This window comes from Anoplophora glabripennis, unplaced genomic scaffold, assembly GCF_000390285.2.
Source record: "Anoplophora glabripennis isolate ALB-LARVAE unplaced genomic scaffold, Agla_2.0 scaffold52, whole genome shotgun sequence".
Taxonomy (NCBI): Eukaryota; Metazoa; Arthropoda; class Insecta; order Coleoptera; family Cerambycidae; genus Anoplophora; species Anoplophora glabripennis.
Window position 1 is genome coordinate 1,699,478 of NW_019416264.1, and position 14,113 is coordinate 1,713,590.

Here is a 14,113-nt window from a genome sequence, read left to right on the forward strand (position 1 = left end):
GTTCTCGCCCCAGAAACATTATATCGTTAACACCTTAGCACATCGAGCACACACCATTTGCGAGGTAGAACTCTTGGACGAGAAACTTCACTTAAAGTTAACTTTTAGAGGTGATGGATATGCCAACAGAAATATAAACAAACCACCAAAGGATACCTAGTACAAGGAGAAGAAAAATATTTGACCCTTTCATGCTACAAACAACTACCAACAAAAGAAACCGGAATTTCAATACTATACAGGGATGGCCAGAAGTACGGAATAAAATTCATATCTTTTGAATGAGTTAATTTTATTTAAAACGCCGAAACACGTTAACTGATTTTGACTTTTTCCCATCTTTCGGTTATATAATAATTAATTTTTCTTCAACCCCCTAACCCCCAGCTACCCCTACTTTTTTTTCAAATGGAAACATAAGGCATGAGGGGGCTCGTTGAAAAGCTTATAGAAAACCGAATCCAGCCATACCAAATAAACAAGTTTTATTTTTTCAATAGCAAGGTTTTTAGGGTTGTATAAAACACCTACTTAACAAGTGAAATAAAATTTAATTATCTTCAGTGTTATCCTCCATGAATTTGCACAGAATAAAATAAAGAATTTGAAACTGTACCTATCACTGCTAACGCAAAAAAGATATATTTTTTATGTTGCGTTTTTTTGGCACCACTTACTTGCCAGGCTTTCTGGTTAATTTTTCGCTTTAGTTGTAAATTGGAGTTCGAAACGTTACTATTGTGTCAAAATCAAGTTATTTACTGAATTGCAATGGTATTGTCGGAAAGGCAACGCATCGAAATCTTGATATTGCTTGGATGTGGAGACAAAATAAGAAGTCAGGCTGAAGTGCGCGATTTATTTAATGCGAAATATCCCGAAAACCAAATCTCGCAAGGGACAGTTAGTAAAATATTTCACAAATTTGAGGAACACGGTACAGTACAGACTTTGCCCAAAACTGGACGGGCACGTGCTTTGAATGAAGAAAAGAAATTAGACATTGCATTAGAACTTGTTGAAAATCCTCATACTTCAACTGTTTCATTGGCCCGCAATCACGATGCTTCTCGAACTGCAATTCGAATGTTTCTGAAACAAGAGAAATACCACCCCTATAAGGTATGTCTTGTCCAAGAGCTTTTGGAAGACGATTATGATAGGCGATTACAATTTTGTGAGGAAATGATGAGACGGTGTGACGACAATAATGGTTTTCAACGAGACGTACTTTTTTCGGATGAAGCTACGTTTTATTTAAATGGAGTGGTTAACAGGCACAACTATCGCTTTTGGTCCCAGGAAAATCCACACTGGACATGCGAATCGCATACGCAGCATCCACAAAAAGTTAATGTATGGGCAGGTATCATCAACAACAGAATCTTGGGCCCATTCTTTTTTGAAGAAAATCTTACTGCCGCACGCTACCTGGATTTCCTAACATTTGACCTGATACCTGCTCTAGCTGTGATTTTCCCTCATGAAATTGATCCAGATATACCGAATGAAAGAATTTGGTTCCAACAAGATGGCGCTCCCCCACATTTTGGTATTGATGTTCGAAGATACTTAGATGAAATGTTTCCAAATCGCTGGATTGGTAGACGGGGTACAGTTGAATGGCCGCCAAGATCCCCCGACTTAACACCCCTGGATTATTTTCTTTGGGGATATTTGAAAGAAAGAGTCTACCAGGACAGACCGGATAATATTGAGAATTTAAAGAACAAGATTAGGGCGGAGATGCATAATTTACCAGCTGAAGTCATTCAGAATGCTGTGGACAGCTTTTACTATCGTCTTGGAGAATGCCAAATAGTGAATGGAGGACATTTTCAGCATTTGCGACATTGAGTTTATTTTTGTAAATTATCTAGTTGTTTCAATTTCTAAATGAAAAAAAACTTGTTATTGAAAAAATAAAACTTGTTTATTTGGTATGGCTGGATTCGGTTTTCTATAAGCTTTTCAACGAGCCCCCTCATGCCTTATGTTTCCATTTGAAAAAAAAGTAGGGGTAGCTGGGGGTTAGGGGGTTGAAGAAAAATTAATTATTATATAACCGAAAGATGGGAAAAAATCAAAATCAGTTAACGTGTTTCGGCGTTTTAAAAAAAATTAACTCATTCGAAAGATATTAATTTTATTCCGTACTTCTGGCCATCCCTGTATATAACACTACAAAGAAGGAGCAAACTTTCCCGATGCGAGCTGCAAAATCTGGAAAAGGAGACGCACTAGTAAAAAATCAAAGAATCACAATTTTCACTTAAATAACAACGGAAAGAACTTTCAAAATTTCTTTAGAAGAAAGGAATTTTATTTTTTGAAAACCAACGTCCTGGCAACTATATCAGAAATTATTCAACCAACAAGTAGATATTCATATTTCAAATATAATGAATGCTAATAAAAAAAAATAGAACATTATACAAACACCTGTAATACCAATAGAGATACCACTGAAATAAGGATAAGGATAAGGATATTGAAATAAAATTCTTTATGGCTGCATTGCCCCCTGCAATGGGAGATGGAGACATGTCTTCATCCATGCATTTAGTGTCATTTTTAAAATTAAAGCTGTTTGTTACAGTACAGTGGTAAAAATTAGGATTAAGAATATTATCACACAAAAAAATATTATCAGTCTCTTTGCAAGATTTTTTTGTTAGAGAAACTGACGAACATTTAGAGGAAGGCGGTTTTAAAATTACTCACGGTGGGCACAACATCATACAACATTTTGGGGAAAGACTCGTCCAGTTCCATTATATTCGCATTCCATCGCGCCCCATCCAGAAAGAGCCCGTAAACATATACTCCATCCTCAGGGGGCTTCTCGAAATGCGACTGCTTCAACACCTACAATTTTTTTACTGATGTATCCAAAATGAGGCAATACACGACACTAAATTATGTATTTCTACACTTTTTATTTACCTCGTAATCAAATACTAGCAAGTCGATGGGGATTTTATATTTCCTGGCATAGTTTTGCTGGGCCCCAGTCAAGAAAGCCTGAGTGAAGAAGAACCCGGACAACCAGAAGGTTGGAGGAGCCCCATCGTCCATCCATTTCTGCAAACAGACAGAAAACATACATTAAAAATGATTTCCTGATGTAACTCTAGAAAAATAAAGCAATGATTAAGTATGTACATGTTTATATTTTTTATTTTCTGGCATGTGGTCTTCTTTTCCATTATGGATGTGAACGGACAATCTATGTTTATGTGACCCAGTTATCCTTTTGTTTCATTTTCTATTCGCTTGCATAATTTAATAACATCTGTACACACTGAAATTTCATATATTTTGTCTTCTCTCCTCATTGTTCTTGTGTATACTCATGAAACTAGTAGAAATTCCCAAGGTCTTGTTCATTGCACGACAAGATAACATCCTCAGAGCAGAACATATAATAAAATGAATTGCAAATGACAAATTAGATTTGTTCTGTGCGATACTTAGTTGATGTAAGTCTTGCGTCAATGGTTTATCATTTGCGAGATATACACATCTGTTCAAAATAAATTTTTCAGCAAATAATTTTTGTACTTTTTTTTACTTTAAATTCTTGATAATTATAAACAATGAAGAGATTACCAAAATAGTGTACCATGTGATTAGTGTCAAATTCTTTTTAGAATAATTAAAAGATATTTACTTGCAGGAATGACAATCTCATAAGAAAGTCGTTGACGTAGCTACCAAGAGGCTTCAAGGAAGGATACGACTTTTTGGCCCACATCTGTGGTATTCTTCCCGTTAAGATGCTTGTAACCACTTCTTCCAAATCCACTGACATAACAATTAAACCTGTAAAGAAATTAATATTGCCACTAAAATGACGAAACGTAAACGGTATTTTCTTCTAGTCTTACACTTACAAGTTAAACTAAAACCTCAATCACGGAGAATTTTAACTTCATAATTCTACACCTCCATCACTTCATAACCTTATAATCCATAAACTCCATAACCCTGAAATATAACATAAACAAACTGCATGTCACAATATAATATAGGGTTATGAGGTTTTGGATTACTGGGGTTATAGGGTTATGGGACTTCAGGGTTATGGGATTTCAGAGTTATGGGGTTTATGGTTATGAAGTGATGGATGTACAGAATTATAAAGTTAAAACTCTCCGATATTGAGGTTTCAGTTTTGCGTGTAAGTTTTTTTGTTTTTTTTGCTCATTTTGTGTTTGTAGTTTATTGGAATTTGAGATTTATGAGTTTTGAGATTATAGATTTTCAGGTTATGGATTTTAAAGTTATAGGTTATCGATCTCAAGGTTATTGAGTTATGAAAGTATAGGGTTATATGGTTTAAGGGTTGCTATTATTGGGTTTCATAGTTTCAAGTTGTTTTTTGAAGTTAGAAAAAAATGCTGACGTGATGAGGCAAAACAGGTTTCGGATTCGGTTTCAGCGACCCAAAAAACATGTAATGCACTTGGTCTGGTTCAAGGAATCTTCCACTCATTTTTTTTTGTGGTCCTGTGGTTATCTATCATCAACTGATGATAGATAACATGGTATGTTACTGTGAAACACACTGATTCAACTAAACAGTGTCTTGTAAGAAAAATATTTTAAACAGCAACAATTAATATTATCTTTGTTTTTACTTCTCGTAAGTAAGCAATAGTCAACTTTCTGTAAATATACTGTCAGTTCTTAGATAGTCAATAGTTTTTATTCTTTCTTAAGGTATGATTTAAAGAAGTCACAATCTATTGGCAGTGCGGAAAATATGTGGTATCAGTACGATGGTGCACCACTACATAGAGGGAGAAAAGTAATTACTTGGTTAAATGATCATTTCCCGAAGAAATAGATAGGTCAACAGGGTCCAGTAGTATGGCTACCGCGCTCCCCAAATCTAAATCCTTTGAACTTTTATTTATGGGAACATATAAAGCAGCTCGTCTACCGTGTTAAAATCGATACCGGTCAGCAGTTACTTGAAAGAATTCAGGATGCAGCTAACCAGATATAAAATGATCTAAATCTCATCCGTCGAGTGACGGAATCTTTAGTTCGCAGATGTGAGCCTTGCATTCCAGCTAAGGGTGGACAGTTTGAACAATTCTTATAGTCTCAAGATTTGTTAATTTGGTTAATAGAGGTTCACTTTTATTTATCAGGCCACTTTGTTTGAAATTTGAAATTATATTTTTTTAAATGTTTGTAACTTCTAAACAAAAACGGATCGGACATATGTTCACATAAGTAAAAATATTTGAAATTAACCCAGCTACCATCTGTCAAAGTTTGTTATAGAGCTTTTAGAACACCCTATGTTGGAAATGGAACACTATTGCAACCTATTAGGTAATGATTAGCTTAAATTAGCTTGAAATACCTGCACAATCTATCTTTCTTGTTTATAGTGCAAATAAAATCCAAACGTGGGGAATAAATCTAGCTAAAGGAAACATACCTTTAATAGCCTTCTGAACGTTACGCAGGCTATTCCTGATCACCGTCAGCAAGGTGTTGAATCGGGTCATTTCCTGGACCAGCACCGTGTTCATACTCTGAGCATAGACAACTGGAAACTTCTCCATCGCGACGTCTCTATCGAAGTTCTTGGGCAATTTCGCCAGAATATCCGACGATACCTCCATCACCACTTCGTCGGCAGATTTAGCCGAACCGCCAGACGACATCGCATCCTACATATCAAAATATAGCTACATTCTTAGTACAACACTAGAAATCGTAAATATATACCTACAGGTTGTGCTATACTTAATATCGTACCAGAGTTCCTTGAGAAACTAAAATACGTAGTTTAAATCGATAGTAATCATAGCAATGTGTTCAATTTGAGTTGAGGTGATGTTATTGTGTTAAATTTTGGATACCAGCGAGAAAACAGAATTGCAATTTGGGCAATTTCTTTTTGAGCTTCGTAAAATAAACAGTTGTTAGATATTGATCAATTTTGTTTGTTATTTCTCAACAAGAATAATGCTCTGTGCCATTTGAATAGCAAGTTTGTTTACTGATCTTCGCCTACGCCTAGCACCCATTTAAATGTCTTTTAGTTTCCATAGAACTGACAGTGTTTTTTCTTCTTGTTATTATGTAGGGTTTTTTTGGCTACATTGGCTACTTTGGCTACATCTAACTTGGTTAGCTTGAGTTTTCTTGTATTAGGAGTTAGAGTTAGTCACTCTAACGCGAATGTCGCGAAAATTCCTTTTGTTTGGGTTTTGGTGTCTCATTAATCACAAAGTTAATGTTTAAATTAAATTGTTATTGCAAAATGTACAGCCACACTTATTTAAACATAATTTTTAATAAATACCCATTCTTCCAAAAGTGAAACTGCCCAAACCGGTAGAATAACGTGTGAGATATAAAATGATGAGACAAAGACAGATATAGTAACTCGATCCAAACCTATCTACCAAGCACGGTTTATAGGTTTGGGAAACTCGGCCAAATCGGGTTAAGTTCATTTCCAGCAAAAATGTTAAACCATAGTTAAATATAATTAACTGCGTTAGCCAGAAAATTCTGATGATCTTTTATAACTGAAATCATTTGTCGATTATTTCAGGAAATTTTCAACTGGAACTGTCATACTTTATCTACAGAATTATAGTCATCACAGAATTTCAAAGAGACATTATTATAGTTTGAATGGCTTGTCCTCAAAACCTCAAAGTTTTTATCACAAAATGCACTTACCAAGTATTTCTTAAACTGTGTTATTTTATTAAATACAGCAGGTTAGTACTTACCCTTATCTTCTTCAGTCGCTTTAAGTGAATTGAAAAAGTATTATTATTAAAAAAAAAAAAACAAGAAATCAATATTTATGTACTATTCTTTTTATACTATGTCGATTATAAAATATTTAATCATTTCCATTATTAAATTAAAATAAATATAACTGAACGAAAAGTGACACTTGATGTAATAATATGCTCATTATTGGACCCGTCATTCTAGAGATAGAAAGTTGTTAATACAATATTAATATTGATACAGCTAAAATTCAATAATTTAATTCTAATTTTTATACCAATATACACAAAAAAATTAATATAAAAACAGTGTATCTATGTCTTTAAATGTCCTTAGCTGTACAGATGAGATACAAAGTTTATCAAATTAGGACGAAGTTTCAGAATTTGATGGCGAATAACTTGACGAATATATTTTATCTGCTCCCACTATAGTAAACAAACAATTAATACATTGTTTTTAAGGAAGTAAGTGGATTTTACCGTAGAAGTGGAAGTTGCTACGGACAACGGGAGGCTCAATGTTATCTGACTGATCCATTAAAACAACATTGGCTATTTCATTTTTGTTACTTAAACTGTTTTTGTTACTTTCTGCAATTGTGGCTGATTTCCACCGACCATGTCTCTTGATTGCTAATACATCAACCATATTAGCCAGTAACGTTGCCGATGTTCTTTGGAATGAATGGCCAGTATATGTTTCAGGATGTTCTAATTTCAAAAACTGTGCAATCTTATTAGGAATCATAGAACTGACTGGTTGGTTGTAACATCTACCTGCTTGAGAGCGTGAAATTTCAGTTTTAATTTCCAGTCTAATCTTGATATATTTCTTGAGAATTTCTAGGTGAGAAACAGAACCCAGACGAGAAGTAATTGTAAACGTACGTGACATACCATTTTTAGAATATGGGATTGTAACTACAATAATGCCAATATTTACGGAGTCTAAAAATATATTGGGTTGATTTCTAATAAAGTCTTCTACAAATTTTCAGTTTTCCGTTCTTAATTTCAAAATAAAAAAATCACAGGTCAAATCTTTCTTTTGCAACTTATTCGTCGTCAAATTCCGCAATTTTTTCCTAATCTATCCGGTCTCGCATCTCTTAAGATAACCGAGATGCTAATGGTGCTGATCGAAAAGCATAATAAAAATGAATCCCGCAACCTTCATTACCACCCTGTCATTTACATCAACCCCAAAGAAATGACAGCTCTATTTTTATAAGTTTGTGCTTTGTGAAATGCCTAATTTTTATTACACTTACCTCTAATTCAACCAAATCCTATGAAGCCGATCAAAAATTAACAGTTAAAATAAAGTATTTTATTTTATTATGGAATTGTCCGTTACTTATGTCAGAATTGACTTACCGTTCTATCCTAAGTTTTGGTAAGCATTGGAAATAAAACAAATGTCGTTATAAAGGCATGTTACTTCCTTGATAGTTCACGTAGAAAGAAATGGACGCGTACCTGGGTAAGCAATGTGTTGGTAAACAGCAAAGTGGACTCCTGCTGGTCCTTCATGATGTCGGCGTTTTCGTGCATGCCGAACACTTCCGGGTGTGTTATAAGGGGCAGGGATTTCGTGTAGTTGATGAAATCGTCGTATTCTGTCTTCTCAGGACAGTAATACATGCCTGTAATTATCCGTATTTATACGATTACATATATCTGATAGCACGGATTATTATGGATATAGAAGTGATCAAATGTATTTGAACTAAAACGTCAAATACTCTCGAAAAGCCCAGAATCTATTTATTCATTCAAAATTGACTTAATTGAAAACTATATTCAAATTTCTAAGGTATTTAGACTTTAGAAAGGGCACATGTTTGAATATTAACGCTTGACAACATAATTGTAAAGTTAATTAGTTAGTTTCCATTTCTTTTATTCTTACGTATTTTACCCATGTCTCATTCCAAACAAGAGCGAATCTGAAATAATTAAAAACTAAACGGAACCATTAGATTTCAAAATTGGTTAAAACATGAAAAATTATAAAAAACAATTGGCGCAGAATGAGATGATAAGCTTGGTAAAAGTATGTATCAGATGGGCCTTCCTCTCTAGGAATCAGTTTTATAAACAAACCAAAGGTGCAGCTAAGTATTCACCTTTGTCTCCAGCTCTGGCAAATATCTACATGTAACCCTTCTAGCAGAAATCCTTGGAGTCAACAACTCTAAATTAAAAGTATTAGTTCAGATAAGTTCAGGATATTTCTTATCTGGCAAATATCTACGTGTAAATCTTCGAGAATAAAGCTTTGGAGTCAACAACTCTAAAAATAAAGTGTTGGTCCAGATATGTTCACGATACATTCATTATCTAGCCACACGAATATAACAATATATGATTCCTGAACTACATCGATGGAATGTATCCAGACTTCAGCAAATATAAGAAAATGGTATCTTGTCGTTCCTAGATGTCCTTGTTAAGCCAAAATGGAACAACCTAGGGCTCAGCGCTTATAGAAAGCCAACTCACACTGATAGATATCTGAATTTGCTCTATTTCACCACCACCTAGAAAATAATGTATTGTGAAGACTAAGGACAGGAAGAAAGGGGAATATCTAACGACAATATATCTGCCCTATATTCACGGATATAGTGACAAGGCTGCATCTCAAGGAAAAAAAATATTAATAAGATATATGCACAACACCTCAAGGAAGCTAAGAGCAGTCTCTTTCAACTAAGAACTATCTACTACAAGGCTTTGATGTACAAGTGGAAAAATATACATTGAGTAAACAGGAAGCACAGGTGTCGCTTGTAGAGAAGCTGAAAAATCAGCAACTGCAGAGCACGGTTGAGATTCGAGACACAAGATCTATCTAATACCAAAATTCTGATGATAGAGAGAAGATTTTCGGTCAAGAATATATACCTATAGGCAGAAGAATCGAGATAATGTCAATCGAAACAAAGGGTTAGCAATGCTTTGGAAGCAACTCATTGGCAACAATCAAGAGCCTAACCGATGACATAGCATCTTGGAAATTGTCGATTTTTATCTTCAATTTATCAATTTAATTGTGCCAATATTTCTTCATTTCTCGTTTTGAAAACACCACTTTAAATTTTAAGTTTGGTTATTTATCTCTGAAATCTATACAGAATGTATTTAATATACTCTTTACAGGATGTATTTAATACAAGGAACACGAACGTTACCAGATGAAATATGATAATTGGGCCAAATATACCTTAACTAAGTACAAGCAAGAATCACAGAATTTGTATACACTTGAATACATTAAAAAAAACTGTAAAACGGATCCTTTCACAAAAAAAATAAAAAAGTCGGAAAATTCAGTGGCGCAGAAATTTGTCTCCTGCCTCTGAAAATTTTAAATTTTTACACCTATAGTTTTTTTTTAATTCTCAATGATTACACTGTAATAGTTAGAGGTAATATTTAAAATTGTACTTGCAATTATATATAGGGTGTTTGGAAAAATTGGTACAAAATTTAAGGAGGTGAAAGTAGAGCCAAAAATAGTAAAAAAAGGTCCTATAAACATGGTCCTCCGGAGCACCGTTACTGACATATGGCCCTCCAAAAAAAATAACTTTCTTTCTGATTAAGCACCTTTTTTGACATTTTCACGTAGTATAGGCATCTTTCTTGGTGACAGTTTCGTTGTAATGATACTAATGATTGCACTTTCGCGTGTTATAGTTCAAATTCTTACGTCCATCTTTCACTGCTGAGCGACGGTAATCATGACCACCGTTGTAAACACTTCACAGATTGTGTAGTCTCCATGTTACAGATGTAGAGGCAAGCTACAAGGAGCCCACGTATTCAGAGTTTTGCAAACCAATTTTGCAAGTCGAGGTAAATTGACTACACTTTTCCTTTTTATTTGTTTCATAAGACTATTCTGTTTAATTACGTAGATAACATTGTAAACTAAATTTTAGTGTGTAAACTAAATTTGAATAATACTAGTTTTTCGAGTAAAATGGATAAAATATGTTTTCTTTGAAACACTAAGAATTAAACGAATTTATAGAATTTGCAAATTTTGGAACTCTTAGTGAGAGTGTCTCTCAAGATACAACAGCCCTCAATATGACTAAGATATTTTTCATCGATGCATATTTGCGATTATAAATTTATAAATACCGTGGAACTGGAACAAATCAAGCAACTTTCATTAAATATTTCGCTCAATTGTCTATCATGTTTTAACCTCAAGATTATCTGATAGGACTTTTGCTGCTTTATTTAAATCCACCTAGTGTTTAAAGAAGACACTAAATTTGAACATAGTTTCCAATTCCCAAACATTAAAATATTTGATGTTTGAGATAATGGAATTTGACTAGGAAATCAATCATTCCTTATGAAGATAGCTTAGGCCTAATTCCAAGACATATAAAATGAAATCCATCACAACTACAACGTCGTAAAATAAAAATCTCACGCGCGGCAGTGATTCTCGCAATTACTCGGACGCACAACCTCCAATTTATCGGCGTGATTGATGGGAGGGCTAACCTGTGGGATCCAAGGCATAGTTCACGTTCTCCACGACCTCCTTACAGTAGAACTTCCTAAGGATCGTCGAGAGGCAGCGCCTGTCCCAGTCGTCGGTCACCCGACCACCGTAGTTGCACTCACCGGTCAAGTAGAGCAGCGCGTCGTATTGGATGTCCTGCAAACGGGGTGGACGTAAATTTAAAGATTGGGCTACAGTTGTGGTGGATGCGCATTCTGACTGTCACGTCAAAACTCGTACGAATAAAGCAAATAAACGGAAATATATTATCTGTACCATAAAGCTTTGGTTTCCTAGATAGCGGTAGCGTAATATTGAAACCAATATCACGTAAAAAAATAGTCAGTTGTTTGACTAGACAGGATTTAATGCCACGGCTGGTATTTAATAGACGAGGCGCAACCGAGTCTATTAAAGACAAGTTCATGTTCGGTGTGAACATTATTTATCTTCAAAATGTTTTCAATGAGTTGTAAAACAGCCTGTGTAATAGTCCAGAGGGTATCTGTTTCAAAAAGTCCGTATTTGGGTGAATCGTATATCCACGGAGATTTTTGGCTTTTTGGCTTTCAAATATCACTAGAAATGAAAATTTTTCTATGCGCATAAAAAAAAATGTGGGTTTAAGTTTTGGCGGCACAATATGTTTAAAAAATTCGTAAAATGTCATATTTTTCTTCCTATTTAATTATGTATCTTTTCAAGAGTTGATTTTAGGCGAAAACAGAAGCGGAAAAAAATGTTTGTAATTAAATTTTTTACAAAATATGACTAGTTACAAATCGCATGAATCATTATTATGTATTATTGTAAATATCGAAAAATTCGCCAAAAATAGTGTTAAAAAAACATTACTTTATAGGGAATTTTTTTGGGGTCTTTAAATTGGGTATAGGACCTTCATACTTGGCTCAAGAAAACTTCATGCTATGTAAAATAATCACACCTAATTTCATCAAAATCGGTTTGATAGATTTTGTATAATAATTTTGCAATCCAGATTTTGAAAAAAAATTGCAAATTTTTGAAAATTTTGCACCAAGGCCCTTAGATACTTGAAAATTTAATCACAGAAGGGCTCTCAAGTTATGAAACGCTTTTTGAAAAATTCGAATCCGTCAGTTAGGAGAGCTCTGGCGCTTGTTTAAACATTGGTGGAATTTTTGTACTTATAAACAATTAGAATAACTTTGTGAATATTCAATCAAATCAAAATTTTAAAGCAGGTTTTAAAAGTTATTGGAAGGACGCCTCTTTAAAAAAAAAACAGGTCGATTGGTCAATTAATTACGTTGTTATAGCCGATCAAAGTATAATTCAAATATTATTTGTTGTTTAAAATATAAGCAAATGAGAAATTAACTCATTATGTTACTAATTTTCGACATATTTTAAAAATAATTGCTGTTTAAACTATTTTAGAATATTTAAATAAATTTGTTTTTGATCTTTGATAAACAGTATTTAAGTGTATGCACTTACCTTTGATACATTAAAAAAATAAAGTTGATATTTATAGGAAGTTTAAAGATAAATAATTATCGAACTGTTGAAAGACTAATAATTATTAACGATAGGCATTTGAAAATACGCTAATTGTTTTTTTTTTAATCGCGAGACATCGATTTTAAAAAAAAATCATTAAAATCGGACCTCTAGAAGCTGAGATATTAAAAATTTTTAAGCGCGTCGCGGTGTTGAACTCGCCGATTTAATTTCGAGCAGGCCGAAGCGGCCGCGCTCTCTGCTTCTCCCACCACCACCACTCGTACGATTTTCTTGAATTTCTCGCTTGCATAAATACCTTTAAACACGTTTTAAAGAAGGTTGCTAATGAAAAAAGTATTGCAAACTTAGACCTGGTAAGTACCTACTTACTCAGAATACCAAAAGTATTTTTCGAAAAATTAGCCCGTATGTCCCAGTACATTTAGTGTAAATGACGGTTAACTTTAATCGGCTATAACTACGTAATTAATTGACCAATCGATCTGTTTTTTTTTCAAAGAAGCGTCTTTCCAATAGCTTTTAAAACCTGCTTTAAAATATAAGTACAACAATTCGACAAATGTTTAAACAAGCGCCAGAGCTCTCCTAATTGACGAATTCGAAGTTTTCAAAAAGCGTTTCAAAGCTTCTATACAGGGTGTTTCTAAAATAGGGTTCCAAACTTCTGCTGCGTTTATAACTAATTAAAATAAGCCAAAAAGTTCCTATTAACATGTGCCCTAAAACGCACCCTTCGGAAGTTATATGCCCTTAAAGGGGCTCAAACAAAACTGTTTTTTTTTCTGTTATTGACAAAACTGTCGCAAATAAATACAAAAAAATGTGTGGGTCTTACATAACTTTTTACGTTAAATAACATGGGCTAGTCCGTTTTTCGACATGCAAATCATATGCGTCCCATTTAGGTTGGTGTAGGGGGTTTTCGGTCCGTAATTTTTTTTATTTCGATTTTTTTACAATTTTCTCTACAGATTTATAAAATATTAACAATTTTACGTAAAAAATATTATCTTTGTCCAAATCGATATTTCCAATGGTTTTCGAGTAAATTGAATTTGAAAATTACTCTGCTCTTTAAGTTATTAGGCCAAAAATTACAATTACTGTTTACCATGGCAAATAAAAGACTGACGTTGCCACAACGCTTAACAATTTAAGTTATTGATAAACTGTCAATTGAGGTTTGCAGTAGTAAAAGTGGTGAGTGGAAAATTTAAGTATAAAAAAACAGTTTTGTTTGAGCCCTTTTAAGGGCATATAACTTCCTAAGGGTGCGTTTTAGGGCACATGTTAA

At 33.9% G+C, this 14,113-nt stretch overlaps 1 protein-coding gene across 1 annotated transcript in view; it reads right to left on the bottom strand.

The window, feature by feature from the left end:
- LOC108903385 (dynein heavy chain 7, axonemal) overlaps nucleotides 1–14,113 on the bottom strand; it is a 74,142-nt gene that overhangs the window by 1,007 nt on the left and 59,022 nt on the right. The window contains exons 47-52 of the mRNA XM_018705542.2: nucleotides 11,310–11,466; nucleotides 8,259–8,425; nucleotides 5,459–5,693; nucleotides 3,674–3,825; nucleotides 2,947–3,084; nucleotides 2,725–2,868 (exon numbers count right to left, since the gene is read on the bottom strand). Of these exons, the coding sequence (XP_018561058.2) occupies nucleotides 2,725–2,868; nucleotides 2,947–3,084; nucleotides 3,674–3,825; nucleotides 5,459–5,693; nucleotides 8,259–8,425; nucleotides 11,310–11,466 (993 nt within the window). The remainder of the gene's footprint in view (nucleotides 1–2,724; nucleotides 2,869–2,946; nucleotides 3,085–3,673; nucleotides 3,826–5,458; nucleotides 5,694–8,258; nucleotides 8,426–11,309; nucleotides 11,467–14,113) is intronic.